The sequence below is a fragment of the Urocitellus parryii genome, chromosome 7 (assembly GCF_045843805.1).
Source record: "Urocitellus parryii isolate mUroPar1 chromosome 7, mUroPar1.hap1, whole genome shotgun sequence".
NCBI lineage: Eukaryota > Metazoa > Chordata > Mammalia > Rodentia > Sciuridae > Urocitellus > Urocitellus parryii.
Genome location: NC_135537.1, coordinates 120,052,777 through 120,078,338, shown reverse-complemented (window position 1 = coordinate 120,078,338; position 25,562 = coordinate 120,052,777). Strand labels below are relative to the sequence as shown.

At 49.2% G+C, this 25,562-nt stretch overlaps 2 protein-coding genes across 6 annotated transcripts; one reads left to right on the top strand and one right to left on the bottom strand.

The window, feature by feature from the left end:
- The first annotated feature begins 15,673 nt into the window (after positions 1–15,673).
- Mapk7 (mitogen-activated protein kinase 7) lies at positions 15,674–20,655 on the top strand. Of its 4 annotated transcripts, none has more exons than XM_026380333.2 (7): positions 15,674–15,810; positions 16,108–16,344; positions 16,968–17,133; positions 17,756–18,834; positions 18,942–19,651; positions 19,989–20,122; positions 20,274–20,655. In XM_026380333.2, exons 2-7 carry the CDS (start codon positions 16,113–16,115, stop codon positions 20,425–20,427), a joined length of 2,475 nt encoding a protein of 824 aa, XP_026236118.2. In that variant the 5' UTR covers positions 15,674–15,810; positions 16,108–16,112; the 3' UTR covers positions 20,428–20,655. The 4 variants fall into 4 exon arrangements, with proteins under 4 accessions (XP_026236118.2, XP_026236117.2, XP_026236116.2 ...); XM_026380332.2 differs by having other exon boundaries at positions 15,674–15,825; XM_026380331.2 differs by having other exon boundaries at positions 15,674–15,825; positions 16,044–16,344.
- Positions 20,656–20,735: 80 nt separating this feature from the next.
- Mfap4 (microfibril associated protein 4) lies at positions 20,736–24,057 on the bottom strand. Of its 2 annotated transcripts, XM_026380337.2 has the most exons (6): positions 23,983–24,057; positions 23,595–23,673; positions 23,150–23,304; positions 22,466–22,562; positions 22,208–22,390; positions 20,736–21,860 (listed from the first exon to the last, which is right to left on the bottom strand). In XM_026380337.2, exons 1-6 carry the CDS (start codon positions 23,986–23,988, stop codon positions 21,613–21,615), a joined length of 768 nt encoding a protein of 255 aa, XP_026236122.2. In that variant the 5' UTR covers positions 23,989–24,057; the 3' UTR covers positions 20,736–21,612. The 2 variants fall into 2 exon arrangements, with proteins under 2 accessions (XP_026236122.2, XP_026236121.2); XM_026380336.2 differs by having other exon boundaries at positions 22,208–22,562.
- Positions 24,058–25,562: the final 1,505 nt, after the last annotated feature.

The window sequence follows — 25,562 nt, the reverse complement described above, 5'->3', positions numbered from 1 at the left end:
GGCTTGGTATGGCACAAAATTTGGCAAAATGCTTGCATTATCAAAAAACTAGGGACAGCCAGTAGTTTGGAACCTGGTTACATAACGGGGGAATCTTACCAATAGGCAGAAGCTTTGGATGACTCTCAGGGGTATAGATAAGTCTGATTCCTGGGTGTTGGGGAATGGGAAACACCAGAGTAGGGTGGGAAGGTGGCTGGTCTGAGGCTAATGGTATTAGAAGGGACTTTGAGCAAGGAGTCTCAAGATTTTCTGGAATTCTTACCACCAGTTCAGGTGGATCTTCAGGAGGCCTTGTGCACTGGGAGCCCTAAGGCAGAACATCATCAAGTTTGGGGCAGTCAGATTGGCGAAGAAAGGCCCATCTGCAGTCTGTGATGTGCAACAGTTTCAGTTGAATACTGTACAGCTCGCGGGGTGGGACATAGGAATCTGCATGAGGTGGAGGCAGAACTTCAGCCCAGGCAGACTTTCAGGTTGTGCACCAGTCCAGCTTGGCTGGTTATTAATATATGCCAAACTTCCCTACCCACACCCCCTCCAGCTCTGTGCTGGCTTCCTGCCCCTAGACACCTTCCTGGGCTCCCTTCGGTCCTCCTTGACACTCCCTATTGCCACCTCACTCTTAGCACAACCCCTCCTCTATTGAACTCTCACACAGCACCATCAGGAAGGCTTGAAGACCATCAGGATGTGGGATGCACTGAGGCTGGCAAGGTAGTGTCCAGTGTCAACCGTCCATACAGACATGGGAATGGAAGCAGATTGAGGCAGAGCCGGGTGTCCCTCCCATCCTCTCCCCCCGCATCCCCATATCTGTGGTGCTGACAGGCAGCTGTCCATGGCAAGCCCATTCTCTGGGGCTCGGGGACTCTGAGGATTATGACCCCTGAAAACTCCCCAGCTCCATCCTGCCAACCTCTTCCAACCCAGCATTTACCACCACTCTCAACCATCCCGGCCTCTGCTCCCATCCTTACCAATATCAGGTCCAAACCCTTGGGCATGGCACTCCCCCCCACAGAAGGAAAGACAGGAAACTCACTCCTTACTCAGGCAGCTGGGCCTCCTTTAGAGTACCATTTACTACATCCTGTTAATCAGGACCCCCCTTGGGTTCTTCAAAGGTCATGCCCAGTCTGCATGGAGCTCCTCCCTCTACATTAGACACCTTGGCTACCTATCACTTTCTCTGTTCTGGACTCAGGTTCCTGCTACCCAAACCCAAGATCAGATTACTGGTTAAAAAAAAAAAGATTGTGTGTATCTGTTGGTGGCGGGGTGATTCTGGCGATTGAACCCAGGTCACTATTCCACTCAGATATATCCCCAGACTTTTTATTTTATTTTGAGATAGGATCTTGCTAAGTTGCCCAGGCTGGCCTCAAACTTGTCAACCTCCTGCTTCAGCCTCTCAAGTAGCTAGGATTACAAATGTGCACCACCACCTAGCAGGTTACTGATTTTAAGAGACCTTGGGTTTGGACAGTCCCCTCTGTAACAGTTCTCTCCTTTCCGGTCCACTTCCCCACCCTCACCCACAGCTCTTTACCAAATAACAGCAACAGCAGCAGGAGCCATATCTGTAGATTGTCTTGGGTTCAATCTCCAGCTGGGTCTGGCTTCCTCCTCCTCAGTCTAGTGTCTCCTCCTCACTGCTCCTATAAGGCTCATGTCACTGGGCAAAGGAGAACTGGCCTGGGAAAGAGGAAGCTGTCCTGGCAGGGCCTGAGCTCAGACTTATGGGTAGGCATCCTGCTTACAGATCTTGGTACTGGTGGGCTTTGCAGCTCCTCCTGCCAGGATCCCATCCTGGTTATAGGGGACAAGGGACTCCTTTTAGCCCTGCCTTTCATCTAAGGTGAGAGGCAGAGAGAGTGACTGGCTGAGATAGATAACCACTCATAATCTGTATATCCGGGGAAGCTCTGAGCTCCCATGATTGCTGGGCTCCACAAGGCCAGGGCTCCTAGCTCCCCTGCACAGCTGGGGGAAATTGACGCTTAGAGGAAATGACTTCTCAGGATCACAGTGAGCTGGAAGCAGAGTGGGGTAATTGAACTGGGGGGTCCCTGTAATTCCAAGTCCCCAAGTTATTCCTCTGGAAAACCTTTAGTTCTTTCTTCCTGCCTCTGCATGTTACCCTTCAGTGGAGGGGACACACCTTATCTACCTGGAGAATTCCTATTCAACCTTCAAAACCCAACTTTGTGTGAAGTCTCCCTCCCTCAAATTCAAGGGAGAAAGTCCCTAGAGCAACTTCTTCTAGGAATCTCTACAGCCTGGGGTTTAGACCAGGCTTATGGCCTGTCCTTGGTGGATCCCTCAGGCCCTTCTTTCTGCCTCCACCTCCGTCTCCCAGCCCCAGATACCTGAGCACCACCTTCTTAGCAATGGTGAGGGGTTTTAATTTTTATTTTTTGAAAATATTTTTAGTTGTAGATGGACACAATACCTTTATTTTATTTGTTTTTATGTAGGATCAAACCCAGTGCCTCACAAGTGCTAGGCAAGGGCTCTACACTGAGCTATAACCCCAGCCTGGGTTTATTTTTCATTGAGGAGAAATTTGCATACCCTACAGTCAACCCCGGTTGAAGTGTCTGATTCAGTAGCCTTCTGCACTGCTCTTCTTTGCAGGTGCTATTCCTTGGTGCCTGGAATGTCCTTTCTGGTTTTTCTGCTTGAAAGCTTTCTAATGAACTTCAAGAGGCAGATTAATGCCCTCTTGTCCAGGATGCCTTTTTTCCAGACCCTCCAAGTTGGCTCAGGGACCTTCTCGTGGCTCCCCTTGTCCCTCAGTCACAGACTACCTCACTAGTGGTCTGACTCATTCTCCCTGACCAGGCTCAGCTTGAACTTGAGGGATTAAGGGGTCATGCTCAGCCCCTGGTGTCCAGTGGACGGTGGGTGCACTGAACCACCACTAAGGGCCTGTTCATGAGTGAATGGACAAGTGGAGGATCTTTGAGGACACTCTGGAGGACGCTAGGACCTTGTGAACCTGAGCCCTCAGGTTTCAGCTAGAGGAAGGGCCTAGAATCAGAAATAGAGAGAGAACGCTCAGAGCCCCCAGGCTTTGGCAGAACAAGGAAGCTCACAGAGCAGCTTCTTCTAGGAGTTAACCAGCAGAGGGCGCTTTAGAGAAGCCAGGCAGCCTGGGTTCCAATCCACACTCTGACCTTCAACAGCTGTGTAACTTTGAACTGATTTCTCAATCTCTCTGAATCTTAGTTTCCAGGAAAGTGGGAATCATAAGACTTTCTCTAGCAGAGCTCAGTAAATGAAGGCAAAGGTAATGGTGCAATTGGGGTCCAGCTTGTAGTGTAGACAGGCAAATTGAATCACGAGCCAAATTCTTAAAAACATTGTAGGTCCTTGAAAAACATTCATCTTTAACCCAATGGATACAAACTCCATGTTGGCCAAATATGTTAATTGTGCCAGCAACTCACATGCTGGACACATGACATGGCAGTTAGTCTCAAAGTTCAACAGCATGTAACAGAAAACCCAACTAGGGCTTAAATATATATGGGTCATTTGTCTCAAACATCAAGATGGACCAGAACTTGAACTTCCATTTTCCACCTTCACCTCCTCTTTAGCATGTAGATTTTGTTTCATGACCACAATGGCTATTTCTGCTCCAGATGTAGTGCTCATGTTCCAGGCAGAAGAAGGGGGTAGCCAGGGGATTCCCAGCAAGACTCCATGTAGGATGGGACAGGCACCATTGGTGGGATGAAGACTTCCACACATAGCCCATTAGCCTCATGGAGACCTCTAGCAGCCAGGGAGTCTGGGAACTTGAGTATTTGTCATTCCAGGGTCATAGGATGGGATGGCAAGGGCAGTTAGAATGAAGTGTTGAGTTAGCTGATTCCTCACTTCCATAAAGAACCAGTCTAAAAATCAACCAGTCTAAAATCACTTTGCATGCTAGGCAAAGTGTTCTACCACTAAGCCACATCCCTAGCCTGCTTCTGTTGAGTTTAAAAAGCTGATCTCCACATCTAGTTTTCATTTTCTGCCTCTAATGAAAGCCAGGACCAACAGAAGTATTTATCTGCTTTAAGAAGACATAACAGTTCAGTTGTAAAAATAACCAGAGGAATAAAAGGGTGTGTTTTAGATCCCAATAATTGTTGAGGCTGGGAGGTATTTAAAATATCGATGGTTAGGTTAATAAATCGGTGGTGGAACACTTGCTTGGCATGCAGAAGGACCTAGGTTTAATTCTTAGCAACACACACACACGCGCGCGCACACATCCACACACACACACACACACTCACACACACAGACAACACAGGCAACAGCCAATCTGATCAGATGCCTGATTGAAACATGCCCAGCCAGTCTGCAGGAATGCCTGATGATGGACCATAACTTCATGGACCACTAGGCCACCACTCCCAGCTGTAGGCCTTGGGGTCCACAGTTGCTTGAACTTCCCATTCTTAAAAGATAGATGTTAAGCCTCCACATTTCTGGAGATCTCCTTAATTCATCATGTTGGTAAATTTTTAAAAGTCACTAGGTAAATCAAAGAAGAGTCATTTTTGGTTATTTTTAATTTCTCACTTTTTTTTTTTTTGGTACCAGGGATGGAACCCAGGAGTGCTTAACCACTGAGCCACATCCCCATCCCTTTTTAAAAACATTTTATTTAGCACAGGTTCTCTCTGAGTTGCTTAGGGCCTTGCTAAGTTGCTGAGGCTGGCTTTGAACTCTCCATCCTCCTGCCTCATCCAACCGAGCCACTGGGATCACAGGCACATGTCAGCATGCCTGGCTAATTTCTTACTTTAGGGGCATGGTATGGCATTGGTGTGGTCTGGGTCATGTAGCTTGTGGGAGGTGTCACTACTGGCTGCTCTCTAGGGTCCTGGATGGATGGTTTTCCTTCCTCTGTGATAACCATTCCATCTTCTTTCAGGAATTACAGCCAAAGAGAGGTGGTGGAAAGAGTGGGAGAGGCTCTCTGGGAGAAGTCACTGCTGAGAACAAGGAGAACACAGAATAACATAGTTGTTAAATGCACTGAAGTTGCCCAGGCTGGAATATAGGAAGACAGAAGGATGGTTTTATTTCTTAAAAAAAACAAACAAACAAACATGTCCCAGATGTGGTTTTAAAATCAATAAAATGTTTCCATATCCATGCAGTGGTCAAGGAGAATCTAAGTGGAGAATCAAAGTGACCCAGGTTTTCTTTTGTACTTGATGAAAATTTTTGATTTTTTATGCAGTTGCAAAATCAACAAAACCATGACTTATGTCTTTTACATCATTGTGGCTGACCATAAGTACCTCTGACAGTTGTAGGAGACTTGGTTCTAATAGTTACACTCCCCACCCCACACCAAGAAACAGTGGAGTGTGGTGGGGTGGGGCGGGTTCCTTGTGTTGCTTAGGGACTGCAGAGATTGCCAAGTACTTTCTCGGCTACTTAGCCACATAGTCCCCACTCTAGTCCCCACAGGAGGTGGAAGTTAGTAACTCTTGCACAGGAGACCCAACAGGCCCTAACAAGATGGCACAAGCCAGGTGAGAGTAGAGCTGGTCTGGAATCCATGTGTGTGTGGGTGGCTGGCTCTTCCTAAGAAAGTGGGCTGGGAGGCTGGGGAGTTTGGAGCTTCCACTGACTTGGTGGAGACATTTGTGAATCTCTTCCCATCTATGCATTCAGTGAGGTTGTGTTGGCAAGTAGGAGTCAGCCAAAGAAGGAATATTTATACCATGGAAATTGACCAATGCTAAACTCAGAGCTTTATTTTTTTAAAATATCTTTACTTTATTACTTTTTTTTTTTTCATAGAGCCACTTTGTCAGCATACTGCTGGCCTAGAAGATGAGGTCAGAGAACTTGGCAGACTCAGGTAACACAAGGCCTGAGTTGCTGGAGGGTTTGAGCGGAGGAGGGATGTGAAGTGTCTTTGGGTTTTTATAGCATCCCTTGTGAGGAAAACACCTGGGAGGATGTGGTCATCCAGATAGGGCCATCACATCAAGAAAATGAACATATAGGACACATGCAATACTCAGGATATATATAACTCAAAATGTATTTCTTATTTCTTTAAATGCAAATTTAACTGGGCATCTTGTCTTATATTTTTATCTAGCAACCCCACATCCAGGTGCCTGATGAGAGAAGATAGGGATTCTCAATTGCTTCTGGATGGTCCCTGCTTGACTTTGCCTGCCCAGTCCTTGGGCCATTTCCTCTTCCTGGGATATTCAGAGCAGGGTTCCTAGCTACCCCCACCCTGGTCCACACCCCAACTGCCTTTGGACCTGCCATGCTCCTCAGTCATTTCCTGAAAATCTGAGAGAGGAAACTGGATAGGGAGCAGATCACAGACTGATGGAAGGGATGATCTCACAGGAAGCCAGACCAGCTAGGATTGCCACCACACCCTGGACTCGGGGAATCTTGTCCCTTCACTGACTGACACGGTGAAGTCATCCTCCTTTAATTCTTCATGCACAGGCTCTGTAATAGGGTTTACTTCATGTGATGGGCAAGCTGTGGCAGGGAAATGGCTCCTGTTGTTTTTTGAAAGACTGGTGTGTAGAGGAAGCTCTAGAGGTATCCACGGGGAGAAGTCTGGGGAGCATTGGAGGTGGATCTGGAGGAGGGTTGGACGTGGTCTGATGGAGAGAGAAGAAGCAGAGGGAGGGGAAGAGAGGACACTGGTCTGAATCTGCAGGTGCCACCATGCCAGAGAGATGGGGAGGACCAGGAGGAGAAAGAAAGCCAAGAGGACGGGCGTTTGGCTATGGGTTGACATCTCTGATGACATTTATTGTCTGCATCCTTCAAAGATTTGGATTCTTTCAGAGGATAGAGAACAGATATAACTCTCCACCCCCCTACACCCAAGGACAGTGTTGGGCAATGTTCTGTGATGGGCAACATCAGCTTCAGGGTCAACCACTGAGGACAGTGGTGCTGCCATGGTTTGGGGTGTGGCCTATCCCCCCAAGGTTCATGTATTGAAGGTGTGGTCCTCAGGGTGGCAAGATTGGGAGGTAATATGGGCCTGGTAAAAGGTGGGGCCTATACAAGGCAATTAAGTCATTGGGGGGTGTTGCCCTCAGAGGGGATTAATGACACTTGTATTCATCCTTTCTGGGCACTTCATAATGAAAAGAGGTTTATTGAGCTCACAGTTTTGGAGGTCTTAAGGTAGCAGAATACAACAATTACTAATAGGGCATTATGTAAAATTGTGGATGTGTAACTGACGTGATTCTGCAATCTGCATCTGGGGTAAAATTGGGAGTTCATAACCCACTTCAATCTAATGTATGAAATATGATATGTCAAGAGCTTTGTAATGTTGTGAACAACCAATTAAAAAAAGAAAAAAAAACAAATTAATAAAAAATAAAGGTTAAAAAAAAAAAGAAGTGAGTTAGTTCTCTTGAGAGTGGGTAGTTGTGAAAGAGTGAGCCTGGCCCTTGAATCTCTCTGGCCCTGTCTTACCAGGTGATCTCTTCTTTATGTACTCCTGCCATGATACCACCCACCACAATGGGATGTAGTTTGCGGGCTCTTGACAGAGGCCAAACTGATGAGGCCACCCCACCTTAGACTTCTAGCTTCCAAAAACTGTGAGCTAAATAAACCTATTTTCTTTATAAAGTACCTAGCCTCAGGACTGATATAGGCATTCAGGATGGAACGTCAGGCACTGAGACAAAATGAGCTCCATCTCCCCGTCTCCAGACCCTGGTGGCCTGGCTGTGAAAAGCAGTGGAAGCAGGGGGAAGCCCCAGGCTGTGTCTGGAGCCATCAGTTCATGAGGTCACCTCATCCAGTTAGGCCTCTGGAAGTCAGGGACAGATAGTTCCTGGATATTGCTTCTTGCCGTTTCCTCCATCAAAAACATACTCCTCATCATTCTGTCCCTGTAGGGATGGCTGCATGCAAATGCTGCCCACTGAGCAGATCACCCACAACATAGCCTATGCCCTCATCAAGCCACACTGCTTTGGAGCTGAGCCCCAGGCAGCACCTTCTAGAACCCCCATTCCATCACCTTCCTGCCAAACAGGCTCCCCAGATCTGGGATTTTTATAATCCCTGGCCCTCATAGCAGGCCTTTGCCTCCTTGAAGGAATATGCTTCCATGCCCTATGTGTAAGGCACTTTCAGGCAGAAATCATTCCCTCCTATTATACGGGACACATGGGGGAAAGACAGGTTGTCATGGCCTCTCGGTGTTGAGGCAAAGGTAGATCAGGGAGAACTGGATGAAGGAGGAACGTGTGTGTGGGTCTGCGTGTCCCGTGTATGAGTTTTCCTTGAGTGTTTGTGCAGATTCCTGTGTATGTACCCAGCGTTTGTCCCAGGCACTTGTATGTTCGGTCCCTGAGTGTGAAGGTGTGCTTTTGTGTGTATGTGTATTTATGCAAATCTGTGTGTTTATGCAAATCCCTATGTGTGAGAACGTAAATGTAAATGTAAGAGCAATGTGTGTCTGTGGGTGTGAATCTGTGAGCAGAGAGCTGTCCCTGTATTTTTGAGGGCATCCCCACCGGGGTCTGAGCATGTTCACACTTCTGTGAATGTGGACATGTGGATACATGAGTACATGTGTCATGGTGTGACTGTGTGTGTGAGAGTGTTGGGTTTTGTGGTGGGGGGCGTGGAGATCAAGGAGTGGGCTGAATGCTCTTGACTAGTCTCATAGCCATGCCTGGCCCTACTGCTCGTTACCCAGGAGACCCTGGGCTCTAGGTAGAGGGAAGCTTCACCTCTCTGCCTGTTGTCAATGGGGGTATTTCAAGCACCAAAAGGACAGGTTGGGGAGGAGAGTTTGGGATCAGGGAACTCCTTTTGTGGGCCTTTAAAAAGGACTGAACTGAATCCCATCAGTTGGCGCCCTTGGCAAGCCTCAACCCAGAATGGACAAGTCTGGAGAGGTTTGCTGGGGAACCCAGGCCCATTGACACCCCAGGCTGTCAGCCTGTAAGGCCCCCTTGAAGATGCCTAATTTTGGTCTTGAGTACTTGAGTGCCTCTCACCTACCCTCTTGCTTGTCTCCCTTTGCCTGTGAGCCATCTATTCAATGTCTATTCTTGACCTCTTCTTTTCTAATAAGCCCTGATTGGGGGCAGCAATGTTCCTACCTAAATGATTCCCGAGCCTTCCTGCAGCTGAAAGTGGCCATGTGACACAGTTCTGTCTGAATGAGATCTTCTGAGGAATACCAGGAAGGCATTTGCACTCATGATGATAGGGAACAGATGGAGCTACCATGTCCCTCTCCCACCTGATGGTAGGAACGCAGCAATCATTTTTAAACCATGAGGCAGGAGAGGCACAGTATCAAGAGCATGATAGCAAAGTGGAAAGAGTCTAATTCCTGATAAGCATTACTGAGCTGCTAAACCTGGGTCAGCAAAGTCATTTGGACTTCTAATGATGAAATAAAAATGAAGCTTCAAGTGTTTAAGCCATGGTTGGTGAGTTTTTGTTACTTGGAGCCTGACACAGCCTTCAAGGATCTTCCCATTTTGAGGATAGGGGAGACCGGTAGCGCTGGCTTGCCTTGCCTCCAGCCAGGGGCTCCTCACTCTGGTCTGCTCAGAGTCCTGCCTAAGACTAGCTGTCACCATTTGCATGATTAACGTGATCCATGTTCAAATCAGGCCTGTAATCCTGTTGAAATTCAGACCAATTCACCGTGCTCATGAGGAGATTCCTTTTTGTATGATAAAGGAAGAGATCACCATTCCCATTATGTAGAAAATGAGAACAAGGCTCAGAGGGTTGAGGCTTGTCAAGGGTACCATCTGATGGGAGTATAGTTCAGTGCTTGCCTCTATGATGGGTTCTAAGGGCCCACAAGGGAAATTACTGGTCCCAAACTCTCTTCCCCAACCTATCCTGCTGGTGCCTGGAATACCCTCCATTGACAGGAGGCAGCATCTTTTGCAGATTCATTCCTTAAAGTGGTCTCCCTTCTTGGAAAGGGACATTTTGCCTGAGACCTCCAAAGACCACCCTGCCAGGTAGGTGATAGCAGGAGCAGAAGAAACCACTGAGAATTCAGGGAAGAGATGGGGTGGAGTCCTGCAGACTGATGACTATCTGTCCTAGACATCAGGACTTTGGGGGGGGGGGATGTCATCAGCCTCTGCAGGCGAGGTCGCGACCTGTGGTTTCAACACTTGGGCTTCCCCCTATTCCCTGGCTACTCCTACATGCTGTGAGAATGAACCAGATTACTCACAGTTGTCAGTATTGGTCAATGAAGTGTGTGTGTGCGCGCACGCGCGCGTAGAATGGCGCAAGTGATCCTAGAAGCCAAGGTGCTCCCCCATGCTTTCTGACTGGGGTCAGTTTTCCCATCTGAGCTCATTTTTCCCCCAGGTGTAACTGGAGCTAATGATGCATTCCCCAATTCATCCTCTGACACACACACATCACAAAGGAGAAAGGATTTATGCCCAAGTGCTGTTGATATCAAAGTGTGTCTTCTTAAACCTTAGGAGCTTGGGATAGGAGGAAGGTAATAATATGGATAGAGTGGCTTTCCCCAGTGGAGAGTCCCCACTGTGCTCCACAAAACTGTAAAAACCCACTCCAGTGAAAAGAGGGGTGTGATGCCTAGGTCACCTCCATTATTTCCACTGGCCCAGTGTCCATCATACCATTCTTAAAGCTCAGGTTTCCTTTGAGAAAAGCGTCCTCACTGGCACATAGTGTGAGGATTTTGGCTGGGCTGAGTACCCTCCACTTCAAGAAGTGGACAGGTGACTCAGGTCTGGCCAACCAGCATACTCTATTTCCTGGCTGAGCCTGTCCAGTGGGAGGAGACACTGGAGCCTATGCTGGGACTACTGACAAAAAGGGATGGCCCACGACATTCCCACACTTGAAAATCTTCGGGGTATTTCAGGAGCCTACACCAGGAATCTTGAGCTCAAATGTCCATAGTGGCCAGATAGGAGATGTGAACCAAGAGAGTTGGATTTTGTGTCAACACATCAATAGTCTTCATTCTCACAAAGAAATATGCTTGGTTTTGCTTTTTTCAAACATATTTCCTCTTTGTTTTATTTTCCTGATTTTAATAAGATGCAGAGCATAATGTTTAAGTCCAGTCCTAAGTGGCATCAAACACTATACCAGTTAGGGAGTGGTGGGGTGAATTGGAGAGCCCATGCCTTTTCATTGGTGGGGTTCCATCCCATCAGTTCCATGTGGAACTGAAAGTCTGATGCTGACAGATCTTCTGATTTTCCAAAAGAAGCCAGAAATCAGAATTTGTAAGGAATGGGATATGCTCCATTTTTAACATAGGCAAATCATTCCATGCTTTGAAAAAGCACCATGTGAGTCATTCTCTATCATTGCTGGTGGATGTGTACACTGGCATAATCTCTAAGGATAGAAATTGGACATTAGCTATTAACATTGCAAGTGCAATGTTCTTTGACTTGGCACTCTTGCTCTGGGTATTTTTCCTGCAGATATACTTGTGATGTACAAAATGCTGTGTTCAAGAAAATTTATTGCGGCATTGCTTGCAATATCAAAGATTTGAATTAATCTAAATGTCTACATATCGGGTCCTGGTTAAATACGTTACATTTACAAAATAATGCTATTCAGCTGCAAAAAAAATGAGATGGTTTCTTAGATATAACATCCATACCATAAGTGACAAATGACAAAACAGAGAAACTGGACTTCATTCAAATTAAAAACGTGTGCTATGGAGGACACTATCAAGAAAGTGAAAAGATAACCCAAGGAATGGAAATACATATTTGTAAATCATATATCCTATGAAGGACTTATATCAAGAACATACAAAGAACTCTTTTAACTCAACAACAAAAAGGTAAATTACCCAATTAAAAATGGACAAAGTGTTTGAACAGATGATGAATGGGCATTTTCCCAAAGACAAATGGCTGATAAGTCATAAAAAGGTGTTCACCATCCTTAATCATTAGAGAAATGTAAATCAAAACCACAATGACATACTGCTTCACACCCACTAGGATGGCTGTAATAAACAAAAAGAGAAAAATAACAAGTGTTGGTGAGAATGTTGAGAAACTGAAGCTCTTAAATATTCTGGTGAGATTGCAAAATGATGCAGCTGCTGTGAAAAATGACTTGACAGTTCCTCAAAAGTTAAATATAATTATCCTATGACCCAACAATTCTACTACTCAGTATGTACCCAGAACTAAATACATACATCTTAGCAAAAACTTGTACACAGATCTTCTTTATCAGCATTATTCATAAAAGTAAAAATTTACAAACAACACAAATGTCCATCAATTGATAAATGGATAAAAAATGGAAAATTATTCACCCAAGAAGGTAATGGAGTACTGATTCATAATGCAACGGAAGTGAACCTTTACAACACATTGTAAGTGAAGAAATCCAAATACAAAAGGCCATCTATTACATGATTCCATTTATATGCAATGTTCAGAAAAGGGAATTCCACTGAGAAGCAAAGTAGTTCAGTGGTTGCCCAGGAATGGGGGAAAGAAGAAAGAGGGTGATTAGTAATGGATTTCTTTTGGGGATGATGAAAATGTTCTATGATTTGGCAGAGGCAATGTTTGTCCATCTCTGTGAACATGCTAAAAAACACTGAACTGTACGCAATAAAATGGTGAATTTAAAAGAATGTGAATTGTAATCTCTGAAAGCTGTCATTTTAAAAAAAGAGAATGAGAAGTTATACTCCATTTATGTATGATGTATCAAAATGCATTCTATTGTTATGTATAACTAATTGGAACCAATTTAAAAATCTAAAAATAAGTAAAGGATCTATTTAGTTATTGACATGGAATGATCTTCAGGAAAACTGTATATGCTAAACTTTGTATGCAAAAGGGAAGGTGGATAAGAATTTATATTTGTATTTCTTTTTTCTAAACTTGGAGTGGGACCAAGATTTTCCACTGTATTAATCCTTTTAGAATTTTGAAACTTATGAATGCATTATTAATAATTTACCCCTACAGTTTAATATTAACTCAGTAGACTCAATAATTCTCTTAAAGAAGTGGTAAGTTGTGGGCTAGGGTTGTGGCTCAGTGGTGGAGTGCCTACCTTGAATATGTGAAGCACTGGGTTTGATTCTCAGCATTGCATATAAATGAAAAATAAAGACCCATCAACAACTAAAATAAATAAATAAATAAAATTAAAGGAAAAAAAAAAAGAAGTGGTAAGTTATGTCATATGCAACTGAGAGTTCCTTGAGGCAAGGACTGAAGAATGTTCTTTGGGCTTGACTATAATTAGAGAAGATAATTGATGACTTTTCTAGGACAGAATCAGGGCCTAGTGGGAAGAGAAGCAAATTAGCTCATAGGGTTTTGAAAAGTAAATGGGAATCAGGGAGTTTTTAACCAGGGAGTGTAGAACTGTTTGCAACTTGTATATCCAGGCTAGATGAAATATATATTAAGTATTTAAAGGATACCTGTTTATTAATTTCTTCTGGCATTTTACATTTTATTCTTGGGTCAGACAGGATCATCAGACAGATATCGTCTTAGTCCCCTGGAAAAAAATGTGTTTAAGGTTTTCTGGTTTTGAATGCCCTCTACTTAAACAGAGAGACACAGCTGGGTCTTGTACTGCACATATTTCAGAGTTAGGGAAGAGTGTTAAATTTCTTATCTAAAGGAAGACTGTCAAAGAAATATTGTCAGACCTTAGTGATAGAAATTGCCCATTTCCCATGGGCATGATTTATTAATGTTTAATGGAAATCAAGTAAGATAATTGGCTTTTGTTATGCTGTCAGAAATAAATTTACAGTTTAATTTTTTTAGTGTTTTAGTTGTAGTTGGACACAATACCTTTATTTATTTATTTATTTATTATTTTTAAAATATATTTTTATTTTTTAGGTGTATATGGACACAACACAATGCCTTTATTTATTTTTTATGTGGTAGTGAGGATAGAACCCAGGGCCTCGCACATGCTAGACGAGGGTTTTACTGCTGAGCCACAACCCCAGCCCTACAGTTTAATCTTAACTCAGAAGACCCATATGATAATTTACCCCTACAGTTTACATGTCTAAATACCAAATATTATTTACCCTGGGCTTCCCAAATACTCCTAAATATACTTTTCCTGATGTTGTGTTAAAAAAAAATGCAATGTCTAAATTTCTAGCTTAACACACAGATCTTGATAAGTCACTTAAAATTCAGTGCAAAAAAAAACTCCACAAGCTGGGCAGGTTGGTGCACACCTGTAATCCCAGCTGCTTGGGATTACAATTGAGGCAGAAGGATTGGGAGTTCAAAGCCAGCCTCAGCAATTTAGCTAGACTCTGTCTCTAAATAAAATATAAAAAGGGGCTGGGGAATGTGGCTCAGTGGTTAAGTGCCTTGGGATCAATGGCCGGTACAAAAAACAACCAACCAAACAAACAAAAAAGCCAAATCACAAAAACAGGTATAGAACAGAAATAACAATATTTTTCAAACAAACAAACAACAACAACAACAACAACAACAAAAACAGTGGAGAATGTAAACAAATCACTCTGGTCTGGATCCACCTTTGGACCTTCCATTTGCGACCTAAGGAATAAGTGCTCAATCTGGCACTGACTCAGTTGGGTTCCATCCTTGTATCCGCAGCCTTCCATTTACCGGTCAAAGAATCTGTAAAAAGCTCGTGTCCCTCCACTCTTCGATCTCCTCACTTTTACTATCTGCAGGGCCCTTCTATATCATTTCACTTGGTGGAAACCCAATCATCTCTGGAGTTCCAACTCCTAGATCACTTCTTAAAGCTCTACTCTGAGCTCCCTGCTGAAAACCTTTCTCACATAGCCCCGCCTTTGTCTCCTCCGCCCAGAGCCGCAAAGAACGATGCTCCATACAAGCTGCTCGGTGAATGAATAAACCACCGGATTCTGGTTACGCCTCTCCCAAAGCGCTGCCGTCACCAGATGAGACAAACGCTCCAAAAGGACCCGAGAGCGGAGACCAGGTTCGCAGGAAGCGGTGTGGAGACTAGCCACCGGAAGTCAGTGGAGACAGCAGGCCCGTCACTCTAGAATCCCGGAGGACTGGGATCTCAGTGGTTGGACGAGATGGGTCACTCTCGGGACCAATAAAGTGGGGGCACAATGCCTTAGGCATGAGTACTGAGAAGGAAAAAGGGGCCAAAAGGAGAGGGATTTCGGGAGCTAGTTGTCAAGGTAACAGATCTAGCCTTCGCAGCCCCTCCTGGGAGCCTGGCTATTCCCAGAGTTTGCAGGACTAGCTGTGATTGGCCCGAGGAGGTCGAGCCGGTTGACGGGAGCGCGCGCGCACACGTGCAGGGGCGTTGTCTTCCATTCACGCGGCGCCCGAGGATCCAGCGCGCATGCGTTGGAGGACGGCGCGGGGAGGCGAGCGCACCCCTGCGAAGTGCTGAGCCCCCTTTGGGCGGCTCCCGCCGGCGAGCTGGACAGCGGCGGGCACGCGCGGGCACGCGCGGGCGCGCAAGGCTGGAGGCGTGGTTTCCTTAGCTGATAAACTCGGATTGGGAGCAGCAAATTGAAGGGGTGGGAACCTCCTGGGAGGCTGCTTAGCGATTGGTCAGAGACTGGAGGGAGCGTGGTCTTGGGGGGCGGGGTCGGGGGGGCTCTGGCTGGGCAGCGGACGACGCTGGGGTGGTGGTGGCGGCCTTTGAACAAGTAAGCGAGCGAGTCGTGGAGACCTCCTCCGCTGGGGAAGGGAGGTTGGCGAGCCCCGGGACCTCCATAAGTCTAAGTCCTGAGGAGGCGTGAGGGTGAGGCGCCATTGGGTGAGTCTGGCCCCGAGGAAACCCGAGTGCCCCGCCCCTCCCTTTCTTCCTGGACCGTACCGCACCCTCCCCCAACTCGGACCCCGACCTGGCCTCTGGGCTTCGGGGTTCCAACTCCTGCTGCAGGATGCTTGCTACTTGCCAGCCTCTCTCTTTTGCCCCCTTTGCCCCCGTGCTCGGTTTGGGGAACTTAGAGATTCTCCGGTTCTGCTTCCCAGCTCACAGAGGGGAAACTGAGGCCGACGGGGGGCGGACCTCTCCTCACCAGGCGTCTCCATATAGGCATCATGGCCGAGCCCCTAAAGGAGGAAGACGGCGAGGACGGCTCTGGGGAGCCCCCCGGGCCGGTGAAGGCAGAACCCGTCCATACCTCTGCCTCTGTTGCGGCCAAGAACCTAGCTCTGCTCAAAGCCCGCTCCTTTGATGTGACCTTTGACGTGGGGGATGAGTACGAGATCATCGAGACCATAGGCAATGGAGCCTATGGGGTGGTGTCCTCTGCTCGCCGCCGCCTCACGGGTGAGCTTCCTGAGCCTCTCACAGATGTGGAAACTGGTTCCCAGAAGTGGTGAGAAACCTGCCCGATCTCAGCCATCCAGGAAGGAAAGCTGGGCTGTGAATTTTTGTTCAATTCAGCACTTACTGACTAGGTGCCAGGATCCCAGTTAGGCACCATTTTCAGGAACTCTGGTTTTGCTATACTTTCAGCCCATTTCTCCTGAGAAAAATGATAGTCCGGTTAGGTCAAGATGGAGAGCTTGTTCCTTGGTGTCAAAAAGAGAGCTGTGTTCCAGAACAAGAAATTGCATGGTGGGAATGGTGAGATCTGACATGGAGAGAAAGTGTAGAGAGAGATAATGAGCCCAGGCATTAGAGCTAGCACTCCCACCAACTAACTGTGCAATCTACAAGTTACTGGGCCAAGTTTTCTCATCTGTAACTTTGAGCTATTAGTTCATGCCTCGTAAGATAGTTGTGAAGGTAAAATTTGATAATGTAAAGTACTTAGCAAGTTCATTGCATATGGCAGGAACTCAGTATATGATAGCTGTTGTTATTTGCATCCTAGAAGGGTGGTGTTGAGAGGGGTCTGCAGTTCCTCCAAGGTACCCTCTGGTATCTGCCTTTTCCCTGCTCTCCAGGCCAGCAGGTGGCCATCAAGAAGATCCCGAATGCTTTTGATGTGGTAACCAACGCCAAACGGACCCTCAGGGAGCTGAAGATCCTCAAACACTTCAAACATGACAATATCATTGCTATCAAGGACATCCTGAGGCCCACTGTACCCTATGGAGAATTCAAATCTGTGTAAGGAGTGGGATAGGAAAGGGAGGCATAATTGGGACTGTTTCAGAAGGCAGGGACCTTATTGCTAAAATTCTGGAAGGACAGGCTAGAAAATTCCCATGGTTCCAGGACCAGTGCTCCTTTAGTGTATATTGAGGGACTGCTGTTACTCTTCAAGAAGAGTACAAATGTTACAGTTTTATAGACTATATAGGAGGGCAGACATAAGATGTTCATACTACTACTGCATCTTCCTACCCCTATAGCAGATTGATCACAGAATACTTTCTTACAGAAAATGGACAAATCTTCACAATTTTCAACATAGTACTTCAAGCAGCCACTACCAAACAATGGGGTTTTCTCCAAAACTAAACCTACTCACCAGCCCTGATATAGTTGAACCCCATCTTTTATGGGGAAACTAGAAGATCTGGGGAGAAAAGTGATTTAACCAAGTTCATGGAAAAGTTGTAGAGCAATCTAGAATCTGGTGTGCTGCTGCTTCTTTACCATGCTGTCAGCTCTTTGGGGTCCCAGGGTAACATGGTCTGTCTAGAGTCAGGAGGGGCTAGTGAGGATGGGGCTTGTCCCTATGGTGTGGGTAGGCTAGGACATGCCTCTTTCACCTTTTCCTTTTCAGCTATGTAGTCCTGGACCTGATGGAGAGCGACCTGCACCAGATTATCCACTCCTCACAGCCACTCACACTGGAGCATGTGCGCTACTTCCTGTACCAGCTGCTGCGGGGCCTCAAGTACATGCACTCGGCTCAGGTCATCCACCGTGACCTCAAGCCCTCTAACCTGTTGGTGAATGAGAACTGTGAACTAAAGATTGGTGACTTTGGTATGGCCCGTGGCCTGTGTACCTCCCCTGCTGAACACCAATACTTCATGACCGAGTATGTGGCTACTCGCTGGTACCGGGCCCCTGAGCTCATGCTGTCCCTGCATGAGTACACACAGGCTATCGACCTCTGGTCTGTGGGCTGTATCTTTGGCGAGATGCTTGCCCGGCGCCAGCTCTTCCCAGGCAAAAACTATGTGCACCAGCTTCAACTGATTATGATGGTGTTGGGTACCCCATCGCCAACTGTGATTCAAGCTGTCGGGGCTGAAAGGGTGCGGGCCTATATCCAGAGCCTGCCACCACGCCAGCCTGTGCCTTGGGAGACAGTGTACCCAGGTGCTGACCGCCAGGCTCTTTCACTGCTGGGTCGCATGCTGCGTTTTGAACCCAGTGCCCGCATCTCAGCAGCTGCTGCTCTTCGCCATCCTTTCCTGGCCAAGTACCATGACCCTGATGATGAGCCTGATTGTGCCCCACCCTTTGACTTTGCCTTTGACCGTGAAGCCCTTACCCGGGAACGCATTAAGGAGGCCATTGTGGCAGAGATTGAGGACTTCCACACACGAAGGGAAGGCATCCGCCAACAGATCCGCTTCCAGCCTTCCTTGCAGCCTGTGGCCAGTGAGCCTGGCTGTCCAGATGTTGAGATGCCCAGTCCCTGGGCTCCCAGTGGGGACTGTGCCATGGAGTCACCCCCACCAGCCCCACCACCATGCCCTGGCCCTGCACCTGATACCATTGATCTGACCCTGCAGCCACCTCCACCAGCCAGTGAACCTGCCCCACCGAAGAAAGAGGGTGCCATCTCAGACAATACCAAGGCAGCCCTCAAAGCTGCCCTGCTCAAGTCCTTGCGGAGCCGGCTGAAAGGTACCTTATGGGTATAGTGACTGGCTGGGGAGTGAGGTGCTAGTGGGGGGCTCTGGCTTGAACATGGCTACAGGCTCTTACCTCTTACCTGTTCAACTTCCCTGTAGATGGCCCTAGTGCACCCTTGGAGGCTCCTGAGCCAAGGAAGCCAGTGACGGCCCAGGAGCGACAACGAGAACGTGAGGAGAAGCGGCGGAGGCGGCAAGAGAGAGCCAAGGAGCGGGAAAAGCGGCGGCAAGAGCGGGAGCGAAAGGAGCGGGGGGCTGGGACCTCGGGGGGCCCTTCCACTGACCCCCTGGCTGGACTAGTGCTTAGTGACAATGATCGAAGCCTGCTAGAGCGCTGGACTCGCATGGCCCAGCCCCCTGCTCCAGCCCCAGCCCCAGCCCCAGCCCCAGCTCCAGCCCCAGCCCCAGCCCCAGCCCCAGCCCCAGCAACAAGGCTATCCCCAGCCCAGCCCACCAGTCCACCCCCTGGTCCCATAGCCCAGCCCACGGGTCCTCCTCCACAACCTGCAGGCTCCACCACAGGTCCTGCACCCCAGCCTCCCTGCCCACCTCCTTGTCCTGCTTCCCACCCTGCTGGCCCTCCAGGACCCATACCTATTCCTGCTGCACTCCAGACTGCCACCTCCAGTAGCCTTCTGGCCCCCCAGTCACTTGTGCCACCCCCTGGGTTGCCTGGCTCCAGTGCTCCAGGAGTTCTGCCTTACTTCTCATCTGGCCCACCACCTCTAGACCCTGGGGGGGGACCTCAGCCTTCTACATCAGAATCACCCGATGTCAACTTGGTGACCCAGCAGCTGTCTAAGTCCCAGGTGAGAGGAAAGACCCAAGCCTTGGGGACACCTGGATCTGGGCCCAGGGAAAATGGGTTCAGGAAGTTGTCCTTGCTCCATGAAAACTGAGCAACAAGGGGTTTTTATGTCTCTGCACTTGTCCTCTTGCTAGAAGAAGGAACAATACCAATGAAGAGGTTGTTGGGAGACAAGATACTTTCTGGAAAGTGCCTGGTCTTGAGATGGGCCTTAGCTGGTACTTGGTGATTACTGAGACTGGGATACCCAAACAGGGTGGTCAGCAGCCTCAGGACAGGGTGCCCTGCACACCTCAGTCTGCCCTTGCTAGTTTGTAACCTGCCAACATCCCCCACAGGTGGAGGACCCCCTGCCCCCCGTGTTCTCAGGCACTCCAAAGGGCAGTGGGGCTGGCTATGGTGTTGGCTTTGACCTGGAGGAATTCTTAAACCAATCTTTCGACATGGGCGTGGCTGATGGGCCACAGGATGGGTAAGATGGCTGGATCCAGCTCTTGGAATGGGGCGGTGGGGAGGGGCTCCTGGTGTGGAAGAATTCACCTATGGGATGGGGATGGGTGCAAAGCTGGCTGAGGCTAGCTGTAACCTCTCTCTTTTCCATCCCTGATTCCCTTTCCCTGTAGCCAGGCAGACTCTGCCTCCCTCTCAGCTTCTCTCCTTGCTGACTGGCTTGAGGGCCATGGCATGAACCCTGCTGATATCGAGTCCCTGCAGCGTGAAATTCAGATGGACTCCCCGATGCTTCTGGCTGATCTGCCTGACCTCCAGGAGCCCTAAGGCCCACAGCCTTTGCCTTGCCCCCAGCTCCAGGACCCAGCTCCAGGGCCCATGGGAGCAGGTGAGGCTCAGCTTGGATTATTTTGTAGGTTCATCTCAGACCCACCCTTCAGCCTTAAGCAGCCACCTGAGCCACCACCGAGCCATGACAGGATTGGGAGACCCCTACTCCACCCAGCAATCCTTTTCAGTATTGTATTTTTATTATTGTAATATTATTACACAGTCTTTTTGACATCAAAATGAGGCCTGTGAAATACAAGGTTCCTTTTAATGCCTGACTCCAAGTGTCATTTTTGGAGATGGGGACAGTATACCACCAATAGGGGTATAAGGAGGAGCCAGTTGGGGACCCAAGCAATATTTTTTGTGCACAAAGCCAATTTGTTTAGGTCCATGACTGAGCCTTGCCTGCCCTGCCCACTTTCAGCCCCAAAGATTGTTCTCTGTGTTCTCACGTGGCCAAACCTCAATCCCTAGGGGCAGTTGGGGGACCCCATTTCCATGCCTACCTTGCCCATGTCTACTTCAGGGTGACGTACAGTACCTGTGGTGAATACTGTTTTGTCATTGAGCTTTGCAGGGGCTGGGACAGGCAGGTGGTAGAAGCAGTATGGTTGTGAGGTCCATGGTGTTCACCACAGGGGAGAATGTTGGTGAGAGGGAGGCCAAGGATGGAAGGTACTCTGCAAATAGCCAGAGGGGGTGCCAGTGGTCATGCATGAATGGCCTGGCATACACCCAGGGGTGGTCAGATTACACTGCTTGGTCTAGAGTATTCCCAGACACAGGGGCCCGCAGTAAAGAAGCTGGCTAAAGTGGGACACACAAGTGCATTCCTGGGAGGTGGCTCCTGGCTCTCAGCTATTGGGACAAGGTGGAGTCAGCTCAGTCTCATGGAGGCTAGCCAGGTCCAGGCTGGGTGACTGTACCTCAGAAAAGGGCTGGGTGCTGCTGGTAGCTAGCTGCAGGTAGAAGGGAGCTCCTAGGGCCTGGCTTAGAAATGTTTGCCTCGGGGTGTGTGATAGGGATCAGCCATGGCTGAGAGTCAGAAGGCCTCTTGAGAAGCTGGTGCTCAGGGAGCAGCAGAAGCAACATAGGAGTCCCAGGGCATCAGAGGTCAGAGAGAGTATTCATAGTGATGGGGGTTGCTGGGGAAGAATGGAGCCTGAGGGGGCCAGCCCCTCAGGTCCTGCGGATTTTCATCTCGGTGCGCTTGAGGGAGTAGTAGAAGCCCTTCCACTGGGCCCAGTTGATGCCATTGGCATAGGAAAGGTGGGAGCCACCCAGGTAGAAGCCATTGAGGTTGGCAAAGTGGCAGCTGCGGAACCAGAAGGCTCCTGAGGACAGGGCTGCACAGTTCTGCACAAAGAGATCCTGGTCCCGGTCGAAGGTGGAGAACTTCTGGCCGCTGTGGTAGGACAGGGAGTCACCTGGCAGAGAGGAGGAAGGACGGGACTGCTGAGGCAGGGAGCTGAGCTCTGTGCTAGCAGGGAGAGGGTGACAACAGTGAGGGACATACGTGGCATTATGGTGGGACAGGGGCACCCTCTCTGAGCCACATGTTGGGTAGATGGGCCTCTGCAGCACAGAGAAACAGCTGCTCCTCCACAGGGTTGCCTGGAGCAGGGCCAGGGTGGCTGAAGCACACACTGGCTGGAGTTGGCTTGGAGCCTGCTGTGGCTCTTCCAAGCCCAGGAGGGCTGAAGGAGGGCCCTGGAGGGGGCCGGCCCAGCCCTCTCCCCCAACAGTCCTTGCTAAAGCTTTCAGAAGGGAATACCTGCACCACCATCCTCAAAGCCCGACACATAGAGGGTGTAGCCATCCTCCTCAGCGCTGACGGCATTCGGGGAGATGGAGAAGTCGACATATTTGGCATAGGCTGTGTTATTCTCGAAGTCCTCTAGGTCTACCCGCAGCTCATACTTCTGCTTCAGGGTCAGGAGGTGCATGTTCTGCAGCCCTGTGGGGAAAGGGAGCTGGTTAGCAAGGACGTGACTTTGGAGCAGTCCCCCCTCCCACAAGGCCCAGGCCTTACCCAGCCAGTACTCCCCGTCTGCACGGCCAAAGCCCAACTTGTAGTCATTCCAGCCCCGGAAGAAACTCACTGAGCCATTGAATCTCTTCTGGAAAACCTGGAGTCGAGAGGACAGGGAAGGGGAATGATTTGAAGGTCCAGTGGGTGGGGGCCTTGACCTACCCTGCCCACCCAGGCATGGACCCTGCCATGTGAGACTAGTTCATTAAAGGACTGAGAGTTGGAAAGATTGTTAAAACAAGGTGCACACTGCCACCAGGCTCCTCTTTGAGGGACGGCTGTGCACTGACTGGCACCTACTTGGGCCCTTCATGCAGTCTCCTGAGAGTCAGGAAAGGTGATCAGGGCTGGGGGTGTAGCTCAGTGGTCGAGCTCTTGCCTAGCATGGGATGTGTGGGTTTAATCCCCAGCATTGCCTAAATAAATAAAGGGGGGTATTCTAGAATTCAAGTGCCTGGGTGTGAGATCTGGTATTGGCTTCATGATCTAGGGCAAGTAACTTCACCTCTGGGCTTTAGTTCCTCATCTAGAAAAGCAACTACCAGGACTATTGTGATGGTCACATGTGTTAGTGTATCTTAAGCAATTAGTGACAGCTACTCACAAACTGTGCCTTGGGTATCATCATCCCCATTTTTAACAATGAAGAAACTGAGGCTCCCACAACTGGGACCACCGACTCACCGTCCACTTGCCACCCTCAGTGGTCATGTCACAGAAGACAGGCACGGGCACGCTGGGGCCTGAGGGGTAGATGAGGTACACACCATCTGTCTGGTAGCCCTGGGCATAGATGTCATCGCAGTCCAGGGGCTGCTGAAGGCAAGACTTCTCCAGAGCTAGGAGTAAGAGTATGGGAACCGTGAAGAGAGGCTTACAGCAGAGAGAATACCGTAGCACCCACGGCTTGTCCCAGTCCCTGGGGCCAGAGGGCTTTGTTGTGGGAAATCATGAGATTTATTTGAGGAGGACTGCCTAAAGATCATTTCATCCACCTGCCCAACTTTGTGGAGAAGGAAACAACTTTGCAGAGCTGGGCCTCAGCGCTGAGGCCTGGCTTTCCGAACAGCCTCTTCTAGCCCAGCCTATGGGTCACGGTGCTGCATCTGTGACTGGGGGGGCTGCTTACCATCTCCCCGGATCCCAGAGGCCTGGGGGGCGCAGGGAGGTGTGGAGAGCAGCAGCAGCGGCAGCAGGGCCAGGAGGGCCTGGTGGCAGGAAACAGAGTCAGCTCAGCCCTGGCCCCAGTCCCAGGCACCCTCTGTTCTCTTTACATTTGCACCGTTACACATGCCACTCCTTGCCTGAAACCTTTTCTTGTCCTTTGGTCCCTCTTTGTCTTCCCCAGCAACCCTACTCTCAGGAAAGGCTGTCTACCCTTTAAGCTTAAAGAATTTCTTGCCAGAGATTCCCCTCTGCTTTCACAGTCCCCTCTCTGGCAAATGACTTCTCCCCACAAGTGGCCAAGTGGCTTTGGGCCCTCTGATGCCACGAACCCCCCACCCTGGTCCCAGTACCTTCATGCTGTCAGTTCAGCTCAGAGCTGCTGGTGTCTGCGTCCCAGACTGTTAGCTGCCTCCAGTTATGTGCTGGGCCCCTGGCCAGCCGCCCCAGCCCCGCCTCCTGGAGCTGCAGAACCACCCCCCCTCCACACACGACCAGCATCAGCTTACACTACCAGGGGCCAGGGGACCACCTGGGTCTCATTAGGCCTGTCGGCAGAGCACTGCAGACCAGACAGTCAACTCCCTCCTGGCTCGGGCTCAGACTGCTGCCTGGATCCCACGCCGCCAACGGCCGGCTGGACCTGTGGGCCCCTGGCACCCCCAGCTGGCCCCAGCCTGCCTCAGTCCACCCCGCTTCCTGACAGCCGCCCCCTGCAGATGTCTGTTTATTCTCTCCCTCCTGTCCTGGGCTGTTTCATCAGCCATTCAGGGGGAGGACTGAGCGGGGAGGTTGGGGGTGTAGGTGTGCCTGGGTTCCAGGAGGGGCCCACTCTAGGAGAGCAGAAGACTGGGGGTGGGAGAGCTTGAGGGCTCCTGATGTGGGAGTCTGCGTGGGCTGGTGGGGGACAGGGGTAGCAGGGGCCAGGCCGTCTCCTGGCAGGACTGGGACATTTCTAAGCCATGAGCACAAGGTTGCAGGCGGCCAAATGCTCTGTCTGCGCCAGCTGGAGCCAGGGCCCCTCTTCAGCCCCACTCCCCTGCTCTGGCCACTTGGGCCCCCTCCTTTCCCCTTCCACAGTTCCCATCTGGGCCACTGTTGTTTCTCTTAGCCCCACCCCTCCTTCCTTTTTCCAAACCCTCACTTTGGTACCCACCCACCTCAGCCTTGCTCCCAGGCCCCTCTTAACCAGTTTCCTATTTCTTCCACCCCGAGAGCCCACCTATTCTTTCTTGCCTTTCATCAAATCTCCATCTCTTTCTGCCTCCCAACCATCCTTGTCTCCCATTCCCTCCTCTCCACAGGGCTGCTGATTGCTCTAGCTTCTTTACAGATCTCTGTGCTTTTTCTTTTTTGTTCTCCTTCCCTCCTCCGCACACCAGAAGAGTTGCCCTAGATGGCTGCTCCGTGTTCCTCTGCTTAAGCCTTCAGTGGCTCCCTGTTGCCCCAGAACGGAGGCTAAATTTTTTACCTTGGGCTTGAAAGGAATGTCCAGTCTGGCTCTGGCCTACAGCAGGCCTCCCTTCAGGACTTCAGGATCTTATCGCTTATTGCTTCTGACAACTAAACAACACGGGTCACACCCAAATCCTCACCATCAGGTCCCTGTGTCTTTGCCTACACTGTTCCTGTGCCCGCCTGTCTCCATTTCTTCTCCATGAGAAGCCATGGGCAAGATCTGTGTTTCTCATATCTGCATGCCCAGCACCCATCCTAGAGCCTGGCTCAGAGTAGGGCTGATGCCAATTCACTCAGAACAAGTATTTTTTGAGCATCTACTGTGCTGTGCTTTGTAACCACTGTTGGGGGATACAGCTTCTGCCTCCCCAGCCAGTAGCAAACACAGGCTTCAGATAGTGGATTGCAAGTATAATATGTATCATGAAAAAAATTAGTTGAATGTATGCACACATGAAATATTCAGAGCAAAGTG

Coding starts and splice junctions, on each gene's coding strand:
- Mapk7 (XM_026380333.2), top strand. CDS start 16,113: ATGGCCGAGCCCCTAAAGGAGGAAGACGGCGAGGACGGCTCTGGGGAG. Junction 16,345..16,967: donor TGCTCGCCGCCGCCTCACGG/GTGAGCTTCCTG, acceptor CCTGCTCTCCAG/GCCAGCAGGTGGCCATCAAG. Junction 19,652..19,988: donor AGCAGCTGTCTAAGTCCCAG/GTGAGAGGAAAG, acceptor CATCCCCCACAG/GTGGAGGACCCCCTGCCCCC.
- Mfap4 (XM_026380336.2), bottom strand. Junction 23,305..23,594: donor CTCTGGGATCCGGGGAGATG/GTAAGCAGCCCC, acceptor TCTTACTCCTAG/CTCTGGAGAAGTCTTGCCTT. Junction 22,563..23,149: donor CTGAGGGTGGCAAGTGGACG/GTGAGTCGGTGG, acceptor TCTCGACTCCAG/GTTTTCCAGAAGAGATTCAA.